Source organism: Hippoglossus stenolepis, chromosome 2, assembly GCF_022539355.2.
Source record: "Hippoglossus stenolepis isolate QCI-W04-F060 chromosome 2, HSTE1.2, whole genome shotgun sequence".
NCBI lineage: Eukaryota > Metazoa > Chordata > Actinopteri > Pleuronectiformes > Pleuronectidae > Hippoglossus > Hippoglossus stenolepis.
The window spans coordinates 8,840,273-8,865,831 of NC_061484.1; the positions used below are offsets into that span (position 1 = coordinate 8,840,273).

A 25,559-nucleotide genomic window follows, 5' to 3' on the forward strand; every position below is an offset into this window, starting at 1 on the left:
ACCATCTGCGTCCTATCGAGGAGGCTGAACATCTGCCGGTGCAATGTTTTCCTCTAATGTAGAGAAAATCATCAGGGCAGAGCTGGGTATACAAAATGCTGTCGAGACATGAATTATGGAGGGGCTGCACACATGGAAGTGATTGAAGAGTCCCTTGTCTCTGTAATATGTGGCCACTTGTTGCTGATTTGAAGCACACAGAAAATAACCAGGATTTCTGTTTGAGCTGCTCCTCCTCACAAATGCGCACATGAGTCACCTTCAATTTTATTCAGGAAATCAAAATGACGGAGCTTAATCTCATCCCAGATACTCCTTTTTCTAGGAGCTTGAGTTTTAATGGTAGTTTTCTGGCATTTACATGATCAAACGCAGACAGTAAGCTAGAAGAGTCATCCAGATACAAAATCACATGCTTTTTATCTACAGCAGATTGTTGATTCACATTTGTCGACGTCTGTGAACAAGAATTATTGTCTACATTTCTGTTCTCTGCACTTAGCTCACACTGTAAAGTGCCTGATGGTTTTAGCTTCAGTTTAAAGCAACAGTTGATGTTTGCCTGTTTTGACCTTGTGCCTTCCCGGGTAAATTAACTTAACTACCAGGGGTGCAATATTTCTGCTACAGACTACGCAGAGCGCCTCAATTTCCGGAATAAATGAGACGAGCTTTGCTTTTATTGTGTCATTAGACAGAGAGGGAGATGAGAGGAGGCAGGAGAGGGGAAGAAGAACAGAGTATAATGAGAGAGAAGTAAAAACAGAGGAATAGCAGTGTGGGCAGGAGTGAGAGGGAACATTAATGTGTTACACACGAACCATCTTTACATACAAACAAACACGCACAGTCTGAACATTCACCTGCCAGGTTGAGGTTTATTTGAACCTTTCTCTGAGTGTAACATTTGCTTATGCTTGTGAATAACGTGATACACTCAGAACTTAAACAGGAAAACACGTCAGACCCAAAGAGCATAGGCCTATACCATGAGGAATGTATGATCCTGCTGGTGAAACCTAAACAGTTAAAGTCAGAACGGTTCGATAGCTCTGTCGCTGTGCACGGTCCCGTTCCACTACATTTCACACTGCAGCACTAACTTTAACTCAACTTGTGACCAACACCAGACAAATACATATGGCTGTATTTATAACTGTCTGCATACAGTAAGTACAACAGTAGTAATAAAATCTTTGTGTGCACTAACCTGAAGCTATTTCACATAACACAAGCACCCTTTACGTTTACGATTTTACGATCTTTACGATAAAACTCCCGACCTTCCTTAAGTTCTGTTTCTTAAATGCATGTAATTGCACTTTCGGTGAGAGTTATGACAAAGAGGAAGTGGCCCTGCGAGATATGATTTCTCCCTGATGTGCACTTTGTTGTGATTTATGTCTCCCTGATGTGCATACTCTGAGTTTGAGAACGTAAACGCTTCCTTAGAAGTTCCTCAAATGAAACACATCAGTGCAGCTCTTCTCCAACATCACACTTCATCACCCGAACATTTACAGCCATTTCGCCGTCACTGTAGAATTAGGATCAACGCTGGGCACTAAATCAAAGACATTAAAATATTAACAGACAAATAGTTTTAGTTTCTCTTCATTTTTTCATTTGACAAACTGAAATAGCCTGTGAATTATCTCTGTGATGGTGTCACTACTTGTTTCTTATAACTCCAGAGACTTTAGTTGATGCAAAACATAAACAGTTTTATCTGAGAATGGCAGAAAAATGGAAATACTCATTCCTGAAATCTGTACATGGATATAGAGAATTCATATTAGAAATGTAAAATGATACCAGGAAGTGTTTATTTGTTTCTCTGGAGCAACAGCTGATAACAGTAGGTGGACACCTACAGGCTGTACACTGTGTGTTTGGAAGGAGGTGACTGCAACAGCATCATCTGTGGTCGTAAGCCTGTTCAGGGCCTGAGGTTTCATGTATGAGCAGTTGGAGTTGGATCGAGATCCTCATACTTGCTATTGCTATATCCTCAAATAGATGATAGAGTAAGAAGAACAAGTTCTCTAACAAATTCAGAAAAGACCATGGAAGGACAACAACTAGATCCTTAAAATGCTGGGAAAGGAAGACAATAGAGTGCTGAATCAGTTGTGCTGGAAATTGGTCAATAAACGAGGTTCTGAGACAAGTTGTCTTTTTAAGTTTATTTGCAAAAGCTTTCTGCAGAAAGGATCACACAGGCAAGGTGGATATAGCGAGTGAGATGAAAAATTGAAGTGTCTGTGCCCATATTTAAGTGACTCTGTGTGGGTTACGCCCTGACCAAAAACACACAGGGGGGGGGGTGAATGTATTGTTCTGAGTCTGGAACATATAGTCTGTAAAGGCGTGACTTATGGGCTGCATCCTAAATGTGTTGGAGAGGAAATGTGTCATGTGTGGCAAAGGTGCTTGTCAGTCAGCTGAGTTCCTCGAACAAAGGATAAACAGAGTTCAACCAGAGTACAGCAATAGGTCACCATAGAGTTCAGGTGACCTCAGGATCAACTTCTGCAAGACATGAATAGACAATGTCGAGCTGCACCCCAGATGGAAATGTCTGCTATAAGCATAAGTAGTTATTAAGTAAAGGAAGTAGTTATTAAGTAGATTTCCATTACACACCATGATCCAGAAGGAGAACAAAGAGTGTCTGTCAATGTCAGAGTCGCTCAGTGTTTCCGGCAGCTGGGAGTCTCACCCACAGCTCCGCAGCTACACTGTGACACAGTGAGCGCAGTAAATGCCTGAATAGAGAGTGTGATAGTTGGCAGGTGGGATGTATGTGTGACTGGTGTGGAGGGTTGTGGATGGAGCACAGTGTCAAAGAGATTCTCACCTACTGCTGCTCGTCCTCCTCACTTTGTAGGTTTGAAAAATGAAGAAGTGTTTGATTCAGACAAGAGTAGACGGCCCAAACATAAGGACTCAGGGCACAAACCATGGCCTGTGTGGTTTTGTGGTTATTACAGAATGAATGGAATGAATTTATGTAGCACTTTTCTGGTCATAACACTCACTCAAACTGCTTTGTGGTACAAGTCGTATTCTGTCACACATTATTTTACATACCGCCAGGAATTTTCAGTGGGGTTCAGGATATTTGCGGACTGGAGAAGGCGGAGATTGAACCAGTAGAATTCTGGTTAGTGGACAACCCGCTCTACCTCCTTTGCCACAGCCACCACGTCTAGCAAAACTGACAATAAAGCATTTGCATGCAAGGATAAAAATATCTTTCCAGGTCAGTCATACACACACTGGGCCACACTTTGCTGTGCCGCAATGACAGAACTGTTAGATGCGTTCTCAAGCTGCACCAGCTGTGACATGTTCTTCACAACACATAGTTTAAGAAGGAGAAGGAGGAAACTAACAGTATCCTGAGTGAATGTGAGAATCCAATCAAGGCCTCAGAGCACTGGTCTGCAATCTGCCCTCGAGAGGCTCCATGTGTTCCCATTCTCTTCTCAGTGGAGCTGTCTTTTTTCTTCCAGGACTGATGTAGACCTGGATCAACAGGAGGAAGCAATTTACCACCCAGCTAGAAGCGCAGAGCAGCAGCATGTGTCTGTGCCTTCAGGGGGAGATCTGAGGAGCTCCGGGACAGCCTGCAGCACAGCCTCCAGCCTGTCTTCACACAGCTTCACTTCCCTGACGGGTCACAACAGCCACACTGCAGAGAGGTGTCACTGCACAGAGGTGAGAGGTAGAGTCGAGTCACATGCGGCGCATCACTCGTCCGTGTGTGATGAGGCATGAATACAGCTGTTTACCACCGGCACTCCACTCCACACATCAAGCTCTGTTCCCTTACTCCTTCTTGTTCAAGAAGACTCACTTTGAGAACTGGTCTCAGCTGGGCCTTTAGACTGAAAATAATGCTTTGCAAACATTTTGGGTATATGTTCTGTGTTTTTGAAGCCTGACCCCAGACTAGGAAGCAAAGTAAGGTTATCTCAGCCTCTGCACACACTTTTTTTTTAAAATCTTTGCTGTATTTGTTTCCAGGTCCTTTAAAAGTGTTTGGTAAATGGACTCTATTAACAGCATGTAGCGTTCTTGTAGTCTCAAAGTGCTTTACAGTACAAATCACATCCACACACACATTCATTTAGCACATCTATACATAGCGCTTTTTCTATCAACCATCATTGACACCCTGGTGACACTGCCGTCAGGGGCATGTGAGCGTTCGCTGTCTTGCCCAAGGACACTTTGGCACGCAGACTGGAACCTTCAGGTTAGTGGATGACCCTCTCTACCTCACTCCTACTTTGACTCCCAGCCAGTCGGACCATCTCTCCACCACACTCTCACCCTGTCTCCAGGCTCTTCTTTACTGTGAATGTCAAAATAAATGCAGAAGGTAAAAACAAGGTATTCAACCTTATGATGGCAATTTAAGGTACAATTATTCAATGTAAGTGAAGTAGTCACACTGTTAGTATTGCTTGCTGTATTTAAAGGACCCCATATTGTCCTCAAATGTCTGATTTTTAACATGTGTATCCACAGAGGGGATTCATCCGTGGGATTTTTAACTGTCACAGCTACAGAGGAGCAGAGGGAACCCTTAACAAAACCTCAAGTTCCAGTTTTCCCATTATTTCCATTAGTTGAAGGATAGGTTTACATATTTCAAAGCTGAACATAACAGTATAGGTAACCCTGCTGACATTGGAACATAGTTTGCCTGCTGTAACAAATGTATTAAGATATCTCTTCTTCAGTAATACAATCCAGTCAGACAAATCTAGTGGGCAAAATGTTGCTTCCCTTACTTCCCTCCACCATATTTCTGTTTATTGTTCATAAGTGCACCTGACATTTGTTGTAAGATTGGGAAAATTAACATGAACCTAAACTTAGAGTCAATGTTAAAAATGACCAAAACCCAGAAACACTACTGATCAACAAACTCATCAGGTGTGTGGTCATAACAAAGACACAGTCTTTTAAAGTGAAAATGTATCTTTTTATTTGTACCATACATTAATTATCAAGGGCAGAAACTAACCAAATCAAAAAATATATATCAAACAATGATTTTTTCTACAGGGTTTGGAGAAGGTACAAGTCACCATTCAAACTCAATCAGAGCAGTTTCTGGAATCAACTGTAACAAAATGGAAATGTACAAAAATAATAACAGAGCTTCAGCTGTATTTAGTCAGACTTTACAGATTTGCTACCTAATTGCTGCCAACTGAACTTAATGTTAAGCTGGTTTAAGAAGATGTGTATGATTGATGGTTTCAAACAGTTGGTTATGAGAATTCACAGAAATGAAGATGATTTAGACAAATATTAAATTAAATAAAAATCTCTGTTTCAGCCAGTGACAAAACATGAAATCAACTGGTTAAATGAGCACGTTTACTTGACATCAGTATGCAAAACTGGGATGATCAGAAAGTGAAAAAATCACTTCCTGTATAGACTAAAAACATGAATGAATTTCTGCCAAAATAAATTAGAAAAAGAAAGAAAAAAAAATCAGCGGAAACGGTAAAACCGTCTCTCCATGGTGCCACTGTACCCCCTGGGGATTTTTGTAATTTAATTTACATAAGTTTTAAAAAAGAGGGAGGAGGAAAGAGAGCAGATGGAAGATAGAGGGGACGGGTTCATGAGTGTTTTTTCTCCTTTTTCCTATTTTTGTTTTCTTTACATTAGATCGGGATGGCTTTAGGTAAATCTAAGTAAGAATACATTTTATTACAGTCAGACAGAACTTTGCTACTACCTTAAATATACAAGCACAAATACACAAAAATTCAAATCTCCAAAAACGGAACAGAAGACAAAATAAAAACATCCACACTAAATTATTTCTCTTTTATAAACATAAAAGATAAAAACAATATATTTTAGGGGGGGAGGGATAAAAGTCCTGTGTTGCTCCTTGGTCTGTAGCTTTTCAGTATTGGTAGAAAATAAAAAAGTAACAATTGAAATGAAGGCGTTTAATACAAATTAAAAAACATTCTAGGGAAATATATACTGTATAAAAACTCTTAAAATGTGTAACTGTGTGTGTCTGTGTGCGTGTGTATTCGCATGTGTTGTAAATGATCTGTTTGAAAGACTGCATTTACTGTAGTCCAATCAGAGATGGCTTGGGCACTGCGGGACAAAATCCTTCAATTGTCATGTTTATTTGGGCGTGTGTGTGTATGCGATGTTTCCCTCGTGCCACATTGAAGGTGTCCTACTCGTGTGTGAATGTCAATGGTTTTAGAGACGGATTCTAAATTCTGGTCCATCTGCTTTAGCAAAAGCCACAAAGAAGCTCACACTGCCTCTTTTCTCTCCTCACGCGTACACTCACACACATTCGCATACACACTTATACTCTATTAACAAACAGTACGAGTGACATGCGCGTCAACAGAGCAGACCAGAACTGAGAGACATGTTTAGAGAAACGGGTGGACAAGTCATCCCTAAGCAACTCTCCACCATCGCCAAAGCCCCACTGCCCTGAATCCCCTGCACCCCGCCCCTTCCTATATGTAAAACTTCAGCGTGGAGAGGTCAGTGTGCACAGTTCTTCCCTGGATTTAACCGCCACTCCTGCTTGGCCACATCTACCAGGTCACTGTCCAAACAGAAAATAAGCAAGAGCAGATGAGACGTTTTGTGTATGAGATGAGGAAAGGGAGATGGAGGTGGGACACAGTGCCTAAATATTAAAAACTTGTAAAACTCCCTCTGGCACAGGAGGACAGAACGAGCTCCCTTGGGCTACCTGTGTGTGTAAGTGTGTGTGTTGAATCTGAGCTCTACAGTGATGTCTCGGTTGGTGAGCAGACGATGGACTGTTGCTGTTGCACTCGTGGCTGTTGGGGGCGGGGCGGGGTGGGGGCCGAGGAGTGACAGACAAGGGCTTGTGTTGAGGTTGCGGGGCTCTGGGGCTCTACTGCGATGCCTGTGAGGTGGGGTTGTCACTCTTGCTCTCCTGGCTGGATGGGGCCTTGTTGTTCCAGGGCGAGTTGGAGCCCAGCGCCGGGGAGTTGTTGAAGCTGTCCTCGTCGTCGATGCCGTTGGCCGCGTCGAACTGCGTATTCTCCAGCCGCGTGATCAGACGCTCGTCCTCATCCCCGAACTCGCCTCCCATCAGAGTGGGTTCTCCCACCACCATCACATCCTGCAGGGATAAAGTTAGTGAGTTATTTGAGTGTGGAGGTATGGTGCAACAAATATCATGACAAAAAGGGGGTGAACTGATGTTTTTCGTGTAAATTGTTTGTTTGTTTGTTTATACTGACTGTGCCTTTGTCTTCATTGTGTAGTTTCTGCCAGGAAATTGACCAACTGTTAGACCTTCATAATAACAGTCGTATTTATTCCTAAATAACTTGTCACACTTCATTCCAATCAAGTTATCTCCATTATCTTACTTATATAATAACTATTTTTGTTAAATAGTAAGTCCAAGTGGGACTACTTGTTATAGGCAATGTACATACAAAGCATTGCATTACATACTGTGTGTCCCACTTTCAACCCAGCAACAACTCTATTTATGTTGTCATTTTGTTTCAATGTGACATGAGAATTTCCCTCACTAAACCAATGAAGCAGTGTTTCAGTGAACATAGGTGAAATAGCAGAGAGCTGACACTAGATGGTAGTGAAGTACTCACTGGGACTTGGCTGGACAGAGGGAAGCCGCTGCCAGGGCTCTTCTTTTTGTTGTTGTTGTTGTTATTAGTTCCTCCTCCTCCGCTGATGGTGCTGCCCCCTGACATCTTGCGCTTCCGCCGTTTGTTAGGGGCCTGTCTCGATGGCTCAGCTGCAGGGGAGAGAAAAAGAGTGACTTACAAATACATATAGGCAAAACTGTTTGGGTCTGCGTGTCAGTGTGTGTGGTTCACCTACCGGGTGGTGCTACCATCCTCTGCCACTTCTGGAAGAGGCAAGTCTTGAGGCAGTCTCTGGGGCTGAGGCTGTATGTCTTGTGTCTGGACATCAGCTCCTGCATGGGCTCAAGGATCACACACAGCTGGAGGAGGGAACAGAGAGAGGCAGCAGGTTAAAGGTTGCACATTGTTTAAGCTCACAAGATATGCTCTAACTGATTTGGTCTTGATACTATTGGCTGCTGTTCTAAACAAATGACAACCAGTGGATCTTGAAATCCTCAGGTAAGAAAAATAAATGTTCATTTGTATTTCTATCAATCTCCTGTGGACCTGAGTTGTTGGTGAATGCGTTTAAACTGTGTAGGACTCCAGGCGCAGACGTGCAAACAGTATTTTGACAGCTAGTACCTGTTGGGCACTGAGGCGTGTGTCTTCGTAGTTTCTGAATTCTGGATGTTTCAGACTTTAAATAAACACAGTTTATTTAAAGTCTGAAACATCCCACTTTGAGCAGCAGCCTAAACTTTTACTTAAACTACTGACTGAACTGGGTTTACCACCAACACTGCTGAACTGGCCAGTAGATTTAATAGGCATCACAGACAGAGGTAAAATGGTTTTACAATTGTAAGACTTAGGTTCAGTGTCTGTGCTGAATGAACCCGAAAGAAATGTGTCTTTCATGGTCAGGAAAACAAACAATACAATATGAATATCAGTAACATGTTCACATGTAATGTTAAAAACCGAGGCTGTGCATAATAGCTAGGCAGGTGGGTGACAAACATGAAATCTACTTTGGACATTTGAGTCAGGTACTGCTGTAGTTTGAAAGCCTATAATGATAAGAGATATTTAGTCAAAGCCATTACTAAATGATGACTGGACCATGATGCAAACACAATGAAAAGAAAAACATTCAAGTAGACCGTTATTCTTAAGTTAAAATGTTGAATGTGTGCTCAACTTACTCGGAGGTAGTTAAGGGTGGAGTTCGACAGGCCACATCTTGTTATATTTTTGGACAGCTGGTCCAGCATCTGTGGGTCCTGGGCCTGGGAAATTAATTAAAAACAGTTATAAAAACACTGGCATTTCTTTCCTGGGGACTTACCCTAACCACTTCTTGACCAATCTCCGAGCCCTCTGGCCCTGACAAATTAGCTCTATCTTCCGTTCACCGTTCACCGTTTACAGTCTTACTAGTTTCTTTAACACAAGCTGAAAGTTTCTCCACACAAAAAAACAGCAATGCTTTTTGTAGGTGTTTTAGGTCTAGACAACATTTTGGCTCATTTCTTTTAACCAGCTAATAGCCAATGCATTTCCCTCAATGTGTTCCACCTACTCAAACGTGATGAGTCAAACTCGAAACAGAAACCAGAGGGCTACCGGCCCCAGAATCAAAGTCTCTCACCTGCAGATTCAGCAGATTCACATGCATAATCGGTTTATAGAGATTAGTACTTGAATGACCCGTACCTAACCATAACCAATGTCGCAAAGATCTGCCATTTCCCAATGTGGGACATGGGACACAGCTCTTGTTCCCAATTCACTGGTCTTTAGTCTGAACTTCGTCCCCAAATGTAGCCTATGACAGACACAGTTCATGTGTGCCAGTGTGCATTCACTCACATGCATGGCCAGTATACTGCGGGGGATGAGTTCACGGTGTTGTCTGATGCTGAAGTGCCACGTCTTTATCCTCATCATGTCGTCAAACATGAACTCCAGATACAAGCGCCCCTCTACACACACCTAAAGAAGGGCAAAGCATTGTGGTCAGTAAAAAGCAGGTGAGCAGAAAAATCGGAACAAGGAACAGGACATGCTGCACTTCTATTGAGAGATTTAGTTACAGTTAGAAGTTACAACTGAACACGTGGACAGTATTGTATCAACATCCCCTTTAAATCTGAAACCAGCAAGATTTTTCTCATTACAGCGACAGATTATTTGTCATGACTGTTATGTGTCTAATCCCTGTGCATGGACAAATACACACCTGTGTGAACATGGGCTTTCCATTCTGAGTGACCATGGTGCACTGATCACAATCGAGGGAGACAAAGTTATTGTGGAAGGATTCCTTGGGATGTTTCAGCACGTAGTAGAGTTCAGTGGCACCGCCCTCAAATATACTCCGGAAGTACCGTGGAATCAACGTCCGGCCAATTGCTGGTGAAGAGGGAGAAACAAGGTGTATGAGAAAAGTAATTTGGCACAAAACACAGTCCATTCATGACTAAAGGTATGATATGCAACAGGGACAGAAAGACTATATGTTGCTGTGACTTTGCTTCTTACTGTAACGTTTGGGTCCATCCTCCAGACAGAAAGTAATGGTCAACATGGCATCATCTTCAAAGAACTCTGTAGTAAATGCGTCCCACCACAGGTTATCACACTCCTACAGGAAGAAGAGGGGACAAACAATCAGTCACCAACACCATCTGGATTGTGTGTGTGTATATAACATGTGGCTGTGTGTGCCTACTAACCTCTGTCCAGTTCTGTAGCCGTTTGTTAAGTTCAAATATTCTGTAGTCTGTCTGGTTGCCATATGGTGTGTGCCTCCTGTTCGACCATGGAAAGACAGGGGAGGAAGAGGAGGAATCAAAAGCAGGACAGCATTTAGCTTTTGGCAAACACTGAAGTGAAATAAAGAAAACATTCTGATCACTATATGGTTATTGCTCTCAAGGCTTTTGTACTTTTAGGGCTGTTTCAGCACTTAGTCGAGCCTTGTCGCGGACTAAACTAAAAAGATAAGAACACAACTTCCCACGACCTTATCTATACTTGTGTAATTATTGCGGTTTTCACACCGGCTGGAGATAGGGGGGGATAATGTAGCTCTTACCCTATTCCTGGCTCCAGGTATGTGGGAGGATACATTGGGGTGGGACTGGAGAAACAAGAGACAAGGAGATTATTACACTCAGCTGTAGATCTAATATGCACTGCTTCTGGAGCCTGTCCATCTTTATGACCCTGGGACGTGAGCCAAGCAAGGAGCAAATTAGATGATACAAGGAGACAGTAAATAGAAACACTTCTCAAATACACATACATCAACTGTCGCTGATTTGCTTACTGCAAAGACAAGCTGTGAAATATTGCGCACAAGTCTGTAGTCACAAGCCCTAACCATACCAAGCCATGCAAGTCAAGTTAAATCAATTTCAGCATTAAATATAAGTCTCACGCAGCCGGTCTACAATTTTTTACTTTGTCCTTCAAGCTCAACAAGCATTTACCTGGATAATGGGCGGTGTTAATAGTAGGAGATCAAAACTAAACAGGCTATGGGAGCCGCTTTTCACCAACCTTTGCTAAAATATCACCAATAAACCTTCCTGCACCAACAGGCACAAACAACATCTGTCTAAACTATTCACTGAAAGTTTGACATGAGAAACAGCTCCTAAAACGTGAGATTCATCTCAACATCTTCAGGGTTTTTTCATGATCTGCTGAACAAATACAGTCACTCTCAGTTTACAAAACCAACTCCATCTAAACCACTTCCTATAGTTTGTTGACTGGTCAGCCAACCAGATACCAAGCTGATTATCAGTGAGTCTTTTCCAGACACACATCTTGTTGCAGAAACAGAGCTCATGCAATAAGACCAACATGTGTAGAAGACAGAACAATAACTTGTTTAAATGGATACCAATACTCCAATTTAAACCTGAATAAGACAACAAGCTGAAGAAGACACTTTCATGTAACCAGCATTTTCTGATTCTAAGATCATTGATAATAATCAATATTCTCAACTCAGCAATAATCGAATTAAGACATGAGGAGTATTCTGACATATTGTCATATTATGTAGACATGTATGTATTAATCGCATTATTCAAGTTTTCACGGCATTTTGCAACATCATCATACAGCAGTTACAAACTGCTAGATGACATATGCTCTGGGTGATGGAAAAATTTAAAGGAGTGGTAGCTTTGGCTAAATTAGAAAGAAAACACCCAAAATGGTAAGTGTAGCATCATAAATTAAACTATTTCAGGTTGGATTTTTAAAACTGACAGAATCATGGTGGATGTAATGCCTTAGTGGACATAATGAAGTGAGTCATAATCGGGCTATGCTATGTAACACGTAAATAGACATATTAATGAAATATTCTATTGGCAACTCATGTAAACACCTTAATCAAAATAATGTCTTATTCTAAATGTGGTTGGAATATTGGTGTCAGTGAGCTCCTCATCTAGAGCAGACTCTGAAACACAGCAAACAGACAAGCAACTCACCCCACGTCTCTGTCCAGCATGGTGCCGGGGTGGAAAGGGGGGAAAGTGCTACCGTTGGGGGGCTCCTTGGGGGAGTACAGCTTGAATGACTTGGAGGAACAGCCTGGAAGACAGAATATGAGACAGAACATGAATTTCAATGTTTATGTTAATGTTATCGCTTGAGAGGTTACTAAAAAAGGGTAATAAAAATGACAGATTACACCTACGAAAACCTAACTGGTGTGAGAGCTTAAGTAGACATATGATTACACTTCCAAATATAAGAAAAACATCTATTGTGATGCACAGATTTAATGACTTACACTGCAAATATTTAACATTTATAGAAAATCAGCTCGTTTGAGCTGTAAATAAAGATCGAAATTATAAGATAAAAAGAAGGAATGAGTGTGGCAGTACAGGTGCCAAAACTTGCTGCACTCCCAGGTGATACTTTTAGGGTTAGTTGTTTATTTGTAGAGTGAAACCTACACAAACTGACTGTATTATGTGACGGATGGAGGCAAAAACAGCCTAAACAAGCCAGTATGGCCCTGTTTCAGTTGGCTGCACTCACTTACTGGTCATCCCAGTACACCAATCTTGTCAAATGAAGACCCAAAATTATTAGCCAATCATTATTTTTAAAAAAAAACTATGAAATACCAAACCACGAAAGACCAATTCAGACTCCATTCACACAAAGAGCACTGATGAATCTCTCTCACACTCAATCACCATCACACACAGCTCCATCCCTTGTTGTACTCTAATTGCCCAGCTCTCCCATAAAGGCCATCCACGCATAGCAGTCTCTAGGTCACGACCCCGGCCGTCACCATGGTGAAGCCCCGCCTCATTTATGTCTCCCCGTCTTGTCTCTGCATATTAAACATATCTGCGTGTGTGTTTAAGGGAGATGTATATCTGGAGATATACAAAGAGGGAAAGGCTTACATTGTATTAACGGGATGTTTTTACACAGGGGAAATTGAGACTTGAAAGCACAGCAGTGATGGGAAGTATATTTAATGATATATGTTTAGACAATTTTAGAAACATTTCAGATGTATCCGGATCTCCATGTTTGGGTTGGATTCCGCCCAGCACAACATTGAACTGGGAGGAGACACACATAAAGCTGGTGTTCATAAAGCACTCCTCCTAGCAGCAGTTATGACCCTTCTAGTTTATAGACTAGTTGGTTTCTACTGTGTGTGTCAAAGCAGCCACATAAGCCTGTTATAGTCCATACAAACCTTGAGGTAAAATAAATGGTAAGAGAAGTTTTTATTGAATAGCAAAGACAATCAGAGCCGCATTTGCTCCTGTGTGCATGGAAAGTACCCAGCCTTCACTTTGTGGGAAACAAACAAGTTGTTTACTGTGCATCAACACTACACTATGGGCTGGATGCAGCACCAGAGGAAAACAAATGGGGTTGATAAATAAATAAATAATCGATGGTTATGTGTCCATTAGTTGTTGAGAGCTCCATTAGCTCCTCTCCTCTCCTGTTAGCGGTTAATGACAGGCAGTCCCAATCACATCAACTGGACTCCACTTCCTCCACTGGGAATCATGTTCCCCTCTTCCCTCTCAGTACACTGTACACATGCACACATTATACATGCACACATCCTCCTGGCTTTGAGATATGCTCGACGAACCTTCAGAGCCAATCTCCACCTCTGACGTTCAGAGATGGAAGCCTAAAAAGACACCAGATCTCATTCAAACACACGATGTCCACCAAGCATTATATGATCTGATCGGAATAAGAATAACCTGTCGTGTTTGGGAGCTCTGCCACCATGGCTGTGAGGGGGACGAGTCAACTATCCGAAGGGGATGCAGGCTAGAGCTAGGTTTTAATCACGCATTGACCCGTGTTAGAAAACTTTTATAAACAAAATACGACTTCGATGTGGAGTTGTTATATATAACTACACTTTAAATGACATTTAAAGCACCCGTGAAGCTCATACGCGTAAAAATCAAAGCACATTTAACGAGGAGTTGGCTGGTTACAAAGGCAATTAGAAAGGCAACAAGCGCATAATGCTAACACTTAGCTTGTAGCAAAGCTAAACCTAAAACAGGTGATCCAGGAGCTTCGCTTAAAACATAAACATGCACCGATTTAAAAAACAACCGACAGCCATGTAAACACAGACAAAGCACCATGACTGACCCCATATTCAACCTCCGAAACACCGACACTACACTGGCTCTTAGGCCGAGCTAGCGTTAGCGAGCCACTGCACAGTTAGTAGCCCGTTAGCCTTCTTGCTAACGCCTTAGCGTTAAATCCCCTTTCAACGCGAAAGCACCGACACAAGAGGAGAAAGTCCCCCAGCGGCGGCCCCGGAGCCACGGCCACTGCCTCCAGCAGCTGGCCGGTGGGCTCAAAGTGCGTGTGTGTGCGGGGGAAAGCGACTCTTTTACCTGCGAAGAAGTCCGGTCAGAAAAATTGGTGTTTACAGATCCGTGATGATGGACCGTGTGTACGCTCCGTGCGTAAAGACGGAGAGGCCCGCTGGACGGCGGTTGGCTGGACGCGACGCACCGACACAATACGTCCCGCTGAAGGGGATCAATTAAAAACTGAGACGGAACACGGCCTGGATCACGGGAGTCGCTCGGTTATGTTTTGTCCCGCATGAGGCCTTGTCAGTGGGCTGAAGCCTGCTGTGGGTTTACATACGGACCCCGATGAGCCCTTTGTTCACGGGAGGACATGAACAATAGCTGTGGGCCCTCCTCCTCCTCCTCTCCCTCCGCAATGCATTTACTCCTCTCTCCTCTGCCCAGCACCGCCAGCCGCCCTCTCTGTCCCCACTACTCCTCCCCCACTAATGCACAACTGCACATAAAGCTTGTCTGCTAAGCATTTTTCCCTCTTCCTTCCTCCTCCCTGCATCCCATCATTTCCCTGTAACTGACACAGATGAGAATTGGCCAAACGCAGCCGAGTGGAGACGTGTGTGTGTGTGTGTGTATGTGTGTATATATGTATGGATGTGTGTGTGTGTGTGTGTGTGTGCAGAAACAACGATCATGCTGCCTGCAAAGTGCTTTTCATGTTAGCCTAATTAGAGCACATCAGCTTGCTGCAAACAGCTGAAGTCAGACAGTGACAGCCTGGTCACAGTCAAATGCTAAATATACAACACACACACTCACACGTATATACACACACACTCACACACTGTTTTACACTGTGCCCTTTTTACAGTATTTTATTTAAATGTGCTTATTGCTTGTACTGCATTGCTGGGCTGACCAGTCCTGATCCTATAATCTAAACCTAATTATAACGCATAACTCTAAAATCAAGTCTAGACCCTCAATCAGCCCTTTGAAAGTGGGTCGGAAAGTGAGGACAAGGCCAAAATGTTCTTACTTTCCCAAAATGTCCGCAGGTCTAGGCTAAAAATGTTCCTCCCCAGGATATCTGTACAAGTACAAGTACAAGTACACACACACACACACACACACACACACACACACACACACACACACACACACACACACACACACACCTCCATAACTTCCGAGGACATTACATTGACTTACATTGATTTCCCAGAGATTTACTCCAACCTTAACCCTAGTTACTACTTGCCTAACCCTAACTCCTAACCCTAAAACATGTTTTCACCTGGGACTTGATTTTTGTCTCTTTAAGGAAGACAAGTCCCCATAATGTGACTGCTTGAACAGATTTAGATCCCCACTACATAATACCTGGACCCACCCCCCCATGCACACACAAAAACACACACACGCACACGCCACTGATCAGAGCCTAAAATTAGACACAAGTAAATTAAGATCCTATAAATGAATTTTCATGTAAGGACAACACACTGGGGTTGTTTACATTTAATCGTGTTTTTGAGTTTGTACACTGAATCTGTCTCCAGGGCAGGCCAGTAAATCCAATATCACTGAGAATCTCTGCCTCTGTCCCTCTCTATCTCTCTCCTCCACACACACACACACACACACACACACACACACACACACACACACACACACACGCACGCACACACACACTCAGGAAGCACTAAGCCAAAAGGAGAATCCGATAGGCCTCTAAATCTGCTTAAATCGCCTCAAATTATAATCAGATATTCAGATCACAGCCAGCAAGGACTCACCCATATGCCCAAAGTTGGGATATAAAAAGAACAAGTAGTATTAGGTCAAGTCAGGAGCTTCACAGATATTTATGCAAGTGCACTTTAGAATATTTGCTAATTTGTTATTGTCATTCAAGGAGGGAACTGACTCCAGCATTGTTGACTGGTGATCCTCCACTTAGGTTGAAAAATACTTCCCTCTCTAACACAGAGGCAGGTACCTTCCCCTGCTGGTGGTTATTTAAAGATGTGGAAGCCACCAGTATGAACATAGTCCAGATTTATACACTACCCTTGTACAGAGGGAGTGAAAACACAATGTTTCATAAATGATGTATTCACTAATTAAGCTGCTCTTGTGAGCCGCTCTGTGGAAACAGTAACCTGGCTTTCACAGAGGCTTTCACTGGAGCAGATCGGTAATGTTATTACAACATAATTCAACATAATGTTAGGTGCACAATTTAAACCACCGTGACCCATAGTTATATGGTGTATGCTCAAGACCTGTTCTAATTCAAAAAAATATCTAGTTCCCAGGGATTGTAATGAGGATCATAATCTGAAACATCGCAAAACAAAATGCGTTTTATCAATGTGAAATGATGATTGAATCTAGTATAACAAATTGTGGCCCAGAGCATTTCAAGAATCAGCTCCACTGGGTATGACATTTAAGAATCAGGATATTGGGAGCATGATATGATTTGGGAATTATGATGTACTGTATTGCAAAAATGTACGATACATGTCTGATTAACCTGTATTGAAATATGTCCCCAGTTTGACCATATATTTACAATTTTTTACAAAAAAAAGGAAAGAAAAACATGTAAAAAGAAAAAACTGTCATATGCATTTGTTCATTTTTTTACTGGACCACACTAACAATGAAAACAACAATGACTAGAATTTCACTCAGTAGAGCACATACCTCCGCCAAGGCCCAACAGTCCCCTTACATTCAATCAAGCAGCACCAAATTTCACTCAGTCATAGATATCAGTTCCCTAAATGTGCCCGATTTTCTCATCAAGATCCATGAAGTATTCCCTGGGAAAAACTGTGGAAATGTAAAAAAAAATATCCTAGATATTTCTACTTATATATATATATATTGTTGTTTTTATGTCCGATGCACCAACCACACCAAGTCAATTTCCTGTATGTGAAAATATACTTGGCCAATAAAATAATTCTGATTCTGATTCACCTGATCTGGATCTGCAACAAAATGTAATGAACCATGCTGCATCCATCCTTCCTTTTTGTGTAATGCTGCTGACCAACAAACAGACGGACAGAATGATATGCACTCTCTGAGCATAACTTCCTTACGTGTGCAAAATGAAGATTTCAGCCCAAATGTGGACCTCTTCACAGACTGATGTGTGAAATCTGGAGTATGGTGAAGTGCTATGTCTCTAGGAGCCAGACATGTAGAGAGGATAAGCTGCTCCGAGGCATGTCTCTCACCCGACCAGCAACAAAGATGGTGATGGGAGTTTATATATATTGGTTTGACCATAGTAAGCCTGTGGCATGAGCACTTCACTGCTCACAAGGCTCCTGTCAGTCTTTTTGCAGCATCTTTGTGTGTCCAGCACCAGGGGGAGGTGTAGTCAGTGGTAGCTTAGAGTGTCTGTTGTGGGTGACTTATGTGGATTTGCCTATCTTACATTCTCTGGCCCCTGTAGCCATGGCAACACGAGCAGTCAATGTTGTCACAACGTGAGAGAGAGAGGCTAAGAATCATCCATGGAAGTGGACACACAAGGGTTAATCCTGTGTGTGTGTGCGTGTGTGTGTGTCTCCAAAGCTCACCCATTGAAATGGTACATGACAGGGTTAATCCCCAGTGCACGTGTGTGTGTGTGTGCGTGTGTGTGAGCGATTGTGATGGGGTGATTGAGAGGAGGTGGGGGTGGGAGGTGTATCAGGATAAGGCTTGGAGGGCTTACACACACCGTCTCTTTTGCTCTCTGGCATAGGGCAGGCCTTATCTTCAACCAGCACCGCGGCCAGCCTCACACTCACACACACAGACACTCACACACACAGACACACACACACACAGACACACCTAGCTGCCTAACCTTCACGTCACCAGCACGGTGCCTCATTTCCTCACTTGCAGTCACACATTCACACCTAAAGCCATAAGTCCATGTATAATATGTGATTAAAGCCGGAGTGTGCAGTGCCTGAATAAACTCCCTTAAATGCACAGTGGGTTTTTTTCCACTAAGCTTACACTTAAACCTACAAGTGCGACTTGTTAAGTTCACCTTTGTCAAAGTCAGTTAAAAAACGCGAAGGGCCGAACTTGTACAGCATTTCTCTGCAACAAACAGCAAGATACCTCAGAAAGACATTTTCTTTTTTTCCCTGCTGTTTTTTTTGGTTGATGAATCAGGTACAGTATGAGAAAGACAAAAAAGGAAAAGGTCAGCGAGATAAACTTACCGTCCCCGAGTTTTAGCTGTTCTGACATCGCCATTTTGTCACCTACAAATGCACTTTCACAGCCAAACACTGCTCTGACTCACAGGCTGGGTCTCTGTTTTCATGCCTGTTCCCCGCTCTGATATCTCCCATGTCCAGACTGTCAGGCTCAGGGGCACGAGGAGGGGGGAGGAAGATGCCTACGGTCTGTGTGTGTGTGTGTGTGTGTGTGCGTGTTCATGTGCAAATGTGTGCAGCGGGCCACTTCCACTCACTAGTCAACAGGAAACCGAACGGCACACACATCTGCCAGAGTTCTGATAACAACCGTCCCAGACGCCCTCCCCTCGAGAAGAGTCTTCAACACTGATCTGAGAACAGTGACATGTTGGTACGACTGCAGAAAAGTCCCTAATTGAACTGATCCAAGCTCAACCACAAGAGCTCACTTTTTAATGACAGTGACATCAGCTGAGTGTTATTTCTTCCTCCCCCCCCAAACAGGGAAAAAACAAAGCCACTCCTGTTTTCATTGATTAGATTCACATTTCTCTCCCCCAGTGTAATGTTTCATAGCTTGTACCACTTGATAGTATTTGTCAATATGACAGCTTGGCCCGCTCCTTGATAAGAAAGCTGCCCACACATCCACTCAGTGATCACTGTCGGACAGATTTTATACGTTTGGTAGCTCAGCGTCTTTGCTCCGTTAGTGGATCAGATGGAAGGACACAGATCTATCTGCCTGATTCAGCGCCGAGGAACGATCCAACTCACAAGCTGTCACTTTCTTGGAGGCATCAGCTTTAATTTAAAGAGAACGGGCCAGCAGTAGCTCAGTCAGAGTCACAGACAATTGTTTGATGTGGAACCTTAATTTACTTGAGTACTTCCATTTTACTTTATACCTTTAGTTGTATTCATCACAGAGGCAATATTTTACCTTATATACACTCCACCACATTTAACTGGCAGCTGCATAGCTACTTATGCAACAAATGCAACACTACGAAATGAGAATTGAACTCAGTAGAGCAGTGGCTCTCAAATCCATGGCACACAGATTCATCCATTAAAATGATAATGATGTATGGGTATTGTGCTTTGACATGGTGAAAATATATTTTTTTGTCTCATATCTTTCTAAGACAATATTTTTGTAGTTTTCTTTCACGTAACTATATGTAGAATTCATTCCCAGGGGGTCCCTGCAATATGTATGATTACAAATCTTGGAGGGGGGTCCTTGACTGAGAAATAATTGAGAACCCCTGCAATAGGGCACATACCTTTACCAAGGTCCAACAGTCCTTTCCTTATATTTAAGGACAAATTACTTTGCTTAGCTTCACATTGATGGAAGTTACACACAGTTTTTGTTACCATACAGTAGCTGAAAAAATACAACCACCAGAAACCACATTGTCATTTTATTTTGATCGGCACAAAATTGCACACACTCATCAGTATCAGTCCTCTAAATATCAATTCCAGAGTCCTTCCCCGATCCAGACCTGCACCAAAATTGAAAGGGTTCTTTCCTGACTAATACTGCGTCCTTCCACCAAGTTTTGTTGTAATCCCTCCAGCAACTTGCAAACTAACAGACAAACAAACGGATGGAAACAGAACCTTCTTGGCTGAGGTAACAATCTTCTGTAAAAGTATTTTTACCTCAGTTAACAACATGAAAAAGCTACTTACAAGTTAATTACTGATAGGATCAATTTGATGATATATCACTGCCCCACTAAGAAAAACTGCTCTAACTGCATTTGTAGTCAAAACAGTCACAAGCAGATAAAACTACAGAGACCAACTCAGGTAAAGTTAGCTGACGAGAGACAGTCATCACCAACATCTTTCCCATTTGATTTGTTGTCCCACTTTAACAAGGATGCAGCTGGCTCCAGTCATGGCGAGTGAAAATAACTCAACTAAATAGAGATAATGATCTCCATCAATGATTTGTCATTATAAAGTAATGAGTCTAAAAGTACATTAAATGAAGGTATTACTTCATGTGTTTTCAGTTTGTGCAGCCACCCTGAAAACTTAAAACCCCTTTTCTTCCAACTTCATATTATCTTTGTAAGCAATGCTCTCTGCCATCGTGGGACAGTAAAACCACAAGACGATGTTAATGTGTCCGTCAGTGTTGTTCCCTCCGTGTTTATTCCATGGAATTTAGTCCTTGAAGACTCCACTGTTTGATATATGGACATAGTTTCATATGGAAAACAAAAGAAAGTGAAATGTGAAAAAGTCCACAGACATTTATTGCTATAGGGACAGGAGAAAAGGAAAGCAAATGATTCTATGAAATGTACAAAGTTTACAATAAAATGTATGTTTTAACAAAGCTGGTGAGAGTGGTTATCCCTTTTATTTTCTTAGTGTTGAATCTTTTTACGAATATAACAGCACTTTGATTAATTCTGAACCATCATTGACTAATGACTGACTAATTTGTTTTCGCATCTTCAAAACCAGGAGAAATATTTTATAATAATAAATTGATACTTTTCACCTTGACGTCCTGTCAAACATGAAGTTGAAAATTGAATTTGGCACTGTGGGCTGTCATGGAGGAGGCGTATCCATCTTGGCTGATATTTACAACTGCAAACACTGCTCTCATGGCCTGTTTGACTCGTTTTACAATTACTTTATTAACAAGCCATCAATTGATTGAAAGCCATAACGACTACCTAATGGATTGCATTGATTTATTATTGTTTTAATATCCGGATTAGTCAAACACACAAATTCCTGTAAGGTTGCTTGAGCCATAAATATTTCTCCATAGATTTTTCAGAAAATGTAGTAAGTTAACATACTGTCACTTTTGTGGTTAAAAAATCTATATATACAGTGATAAAGGATTATATTTCAACTATACATTGACTACCATAGTGAATAATAAAAAATATATAATATACCATCACACTCTTTTTATGCATAATGCTTTCTTATAGGCTACTTATAAGTATTTTATTTACAACCTTAGTTTAAGGGCTTTTACTTGCAGTTACGTATTTTTGTATTAATACTTTTACTCAAGAATCTAAACTGCACAACTCAACCATTACAGAGTTTTTAATAAGCAAATAAACGAACAACTTTACATAAAACAATGCCAGTCTCAGCTGTTGTGCAAATGTGGATTCGAAGTTAAAGTTTATGCAAATGATGCTGTTGTAATTCAACAGAGGAGCATCAACATAGAAGGGACCCACAATCAGAGGTAGTCCTTTGACGGCAGCGTCCTCTTGTGGCCGCAGTGTGTTAGTGTGTTTGTTTTCATCCTGTCTATCAGTATTTGCTCACTGGGTGAATTCCCTGCTCAGGGTTTTCTCTGGCAGGCGAACACAGGCTCACTGCAACAAGGGAACTTCAGAGGGCCAGAGCATCACATGTTGTTATAACAGGCTGATGGCTGAAGGGATTAAATAAAAGAGAAGGCTGGTATGTGTCAGTGTGTCATTAATACATGTGTGTGTATCATAAGTGTTTCTCAAAAATCCACATTATAGCAACTCTTAATCATTATTATTATTAATATTACTATATATATATATATCAATATGATTATGCTTCAGATTTTTCCCCTCATGCTGGCATTTTACAGGTGGCTGAGTGTGTGAGATTTTGTGTATGTGTGTGTGTGTGTGTGTGTGTGTGTGTGTGTGTGTGTGTGTGTGTGTGTGTGTGGCGGCTGGTGTCTGCTGACAGCTGTGTGAGGGGGAGATGACAGTGCCCTGATGCTGCGTTCTCTGTTCTCTGGGAGCCATTTTGTCTGTCTCTGATCTCAGAGTCAGGTCTGCCCCCCATCCATCCTCCACCCCCAGCCAATCACGTCACCGCTCAGCCTTGCAGAAAACATAAAAACACAGTCTGATCACTCTCTCACTCTCTGTCTCACCCACACTCCCTCCCTCACTCACTCACTCCTAACTCCTCCTGCGCTCCTACAGTGCTCATCTCCCACTTGCCTCTCTCTCTCTACACCCCCCTGTCACCTCACGTACGTTTCTCCAGTTTTCTCTTCCTCCCCACCTCCTCTTCTCCTCCTCTCTTAATCCACATCTTTCCTCAGTATCATCTCTCCCTCGCTCTCTCTTTCTCTCTCTCTCGCTCTCTCCTCCCCTCCGTCACACCCTCCTCCTCTTCAGGCTCCCTTGTGTTGTGCAACCCGCTTCTAAACAGCTCAGCCTTTGTGCGTTTTTGTCTGTTGCCATTTCAGCCGGAGCTGCAGTCTTTACTCATTTTCTTCCAATCAGGGACACCATGTGACTCTCTGCATGAGAGGGCACAGTCCCTTCCCCCTTCTCTCCTCCCTCTCTCTCCTTCTCCCTCGCCTCCTCCCTCCTCAATCTAGCCAGCCAGCCAGCCAGGGAACATACGCTAGCAATCAGAGGAGTCAAAGAGAAAGAGGGAGTGAGGAAGAGGAAGGGAGGATAGAAGTGAAAGAGTGAGTAAGTGGGGGTGTAATGTGAGGTCTGGGTAGGTCAGCGCAGAAAGTGATTGACCACAAAGCACGAAACATCTGTATCTTCAGAGAGCTTAATGTACAGCAACGTCTTTTTGTTAATGTATCGCTGATGAGAGCACGCACACACACACACACACACACACACACACACACACACACACACACACAGAGAGAGTTTATGTCATCCACATGTTGGGGCACATGCTGTGTGCGTGTACGTCCACACACACACACCCGGAGCCCACACAAGAAGGGGGAGGATCCCTGTGTTGAACACGCCTCTGGAATGTAAACAAGCGAGAGCAACTTAAGAGAGAGTGACTCTGAATTCTCACATTTTCTATTCTATTTTCTTTGACAGCCAGTCAGAGCAGCATCCCCTGACTCTCTCTGACTAAATGTATAAAGACAGCGGAGGGAGATAACCTGGCAGTAAATGTACCAGCATCACTGCAGGGTCAAGCTTTGGGTTCATCTGAAGTTGACTTAAGTGAATGGAAGTGATGGTTCCATATTTGGAGGCAGTGTTTACATTGGGTTTTAGTGACCTCATGTTGTGTACGTGCGAGTGCAAGTATTGTTTAAGGCCCGCAGACTGAAACACTCGTACCGCAGCAGGTCTTTGTGAAAGTTTAAAACTTACTTGTGTGGTCTTTTTTTACGGTTTGACAAAATCTGTGTTGAAATCTCCAACAAAGCCGGAGAAACCAGCAGTTGAGAAAGATCAAAAGGAACTCAATTTCAAGAGGAGCAAGTCTGATCTGCTTTTTTACTGTAAATGGAGAAAAGAAACCAAGCAGACAAACGGAGAGAAGAGAGAGAACAATATGAGAGCAAAAGTGGAGTGCAGAACAGTGTGGTCATATGTCTTTTTGGAAATTTCCATGACCACGTTGATTAAGTATGCAATCTGACCGCAAGATAGCTCAGGCCCGGTTCTAAACAAACGCTCCCGCCTCTGCAGGCTTGTTTAACGGCTGAGGTGGCAGCGTTTGCCTTCGTAGCATTGGGCGCTGCGTAGAGATTGAAAACACACACACACTTGTGTGAGTGCAGTCACAGTGAACAGAGGTACATCATGTTTCCCTTTGCCATTGTGTGCTCCATCCATGCTGTGTGCATTCACAGAAATACAGCACACACAGATTATGTGGTGCGTCTAGAGTTTGTCCTTGCCGATACCAGATCCATCTAGTTTGATCTCACACACACACACACACACACACACACACACACACACACACACACACACACACACACACACACACACACACACACACACACACACACACACACACACACACACACACACACACACACACCTTCTTCAGTCCTGTGTCATTCCATCATCCACTCGTCAGTCTAGAAAGCTTTAGCTTGTGTTTTAGCCCAGCATGAGTTGGCATTGTCTCTTAATTTGTTCCTCTGAAACTTTCTGCCCACAAAACAATCTGCCATTTTAAGACTTTCCAAACCGCAAAAACATGGGACCACTTAGTGCTTCCATCTTTCTAATGATTAAAGGCGAGATTGGCATTGGGGGAAATCTGATCCTCGATGCGTGGTTGGCTGAATTTCTCTATCCACATCCCGGCCGTTTGAGGGTCGACCACAGCGGCCACTGTGGGCTGGTAGGCAGTGGAGAGGAGGCCACGTCAGGGTGAAACAGCGCACACACACACACACACACACACACACACACACACACACACACACACACACACACTGAACTCTATCACACTTCCTTCCTCCTCTCCTGCTCCTGAATAAAGTATGGCAGCAGATTCTGAGTACATCTATCATGATTATGAATGCATTCTCAGCTATAGGATTATATTTTATGTTCTACACATCCTATCAGAAGTGCAACATAAATCGCTGTAACACTTAATAATATATCGCCTGAAGCTCAGCGGCGCAGGGTTTATTTCTAGACCTTGATTCCTCTTTTTCTTTCCTCCTCTATCTGATTAAAGTCAATAAAATAAGAAGAATTATCTGTTTGCTGTCAGGCGCTCAACACCCAAACACACAACTGGTCGGCGGCTGCGGGGAGTTCCTCGGCTCTTGCAGAAGTGGAACACCTCTCAATATGGTGGTCTAATATGACGGATATTAGTCCCTACAGGTTGCTCCCTGTGGCTCTGCTCCCAGAAGCCCCCGCGGCTGTTACTCAACTTTAACCAGTTTTATTAAAGGTTCAGTGTGTAAGATTTAGGTGAAAGGGATCTATTGGCATAAAATTTATATAAAATAATCCGAGTGATGTTTTCACTAGTGAGTTTCATCTAAATTGTGCAAATTGTTGCTTTCT

The 25,559-nt window shown here is 42.6% G+C and overlaps 1 protein-coding gene across 6 annotated transcripts in view; it reads right to left on the reverse strand.

Annotated features, from left to right (window-relative positions):
- Positions 1-4,977: 4,977 nt before the first annotated feature.
- The window catches only part of ldb1b (LIM-domain binding 1b), a 32,099-nt gene continuing 11,517 nt past the window's right edge, over positions 4,978-25,559 (reverse strand). For 3 of the 6 annotated variants that reach the window (XM_035169827.2, XM_035169837.2, XM_035169821.2), the window contains 11 exons: positions 12,176-12,278; positions 10,759-10,803; positions 10,397-10,472; positions 10,203-10,305; positions 9,901-10,073; positions 9,531-9,653; positions 8,864-8,947; positions 7,909-8,032; positions 7,674-7,822; positions 7,296-7,322; positions 4,978-7,174 (listed from right to left, as the gene is read on the reverse strand). In XM_035169827.2, coding sequence (XP_035025718.1) covers positions 6,944-7,174; positions 7,296-7,322; positions 7,674-7,822; positions 7,909-8,032; positions 8,864-8,947; positions 9,531-9,653; positions 9,901-10,073; positions 10,203-10,305; positions 10,397-10,472; positions 10,759-10,803; positions 12,176-12,278 — 1,238 coding nt within the window. In that variant the 3' untranslated portion in view covers positions 4,978-6,943. Of the gene's footprint in view, positions 7,175-7,295; positions 7,323-7,673; positions 7,823-7,908; positions 8,033-8,863; positions 8,948-9,530; positions 9,654-9,900; positions 10,074-10,202; positions 10,306-10,396; positions 10,473-10,758; positions 10,804-12,175; positions 12,279-14,605; positions 15,121-18,771; positions 18,990-25,559 lie in introns of those variants that run through there. The other 3 variants (XM_035169811.2, XM_035169854.2, XM_035169847.2) reach the window with 3 other exon arrangements.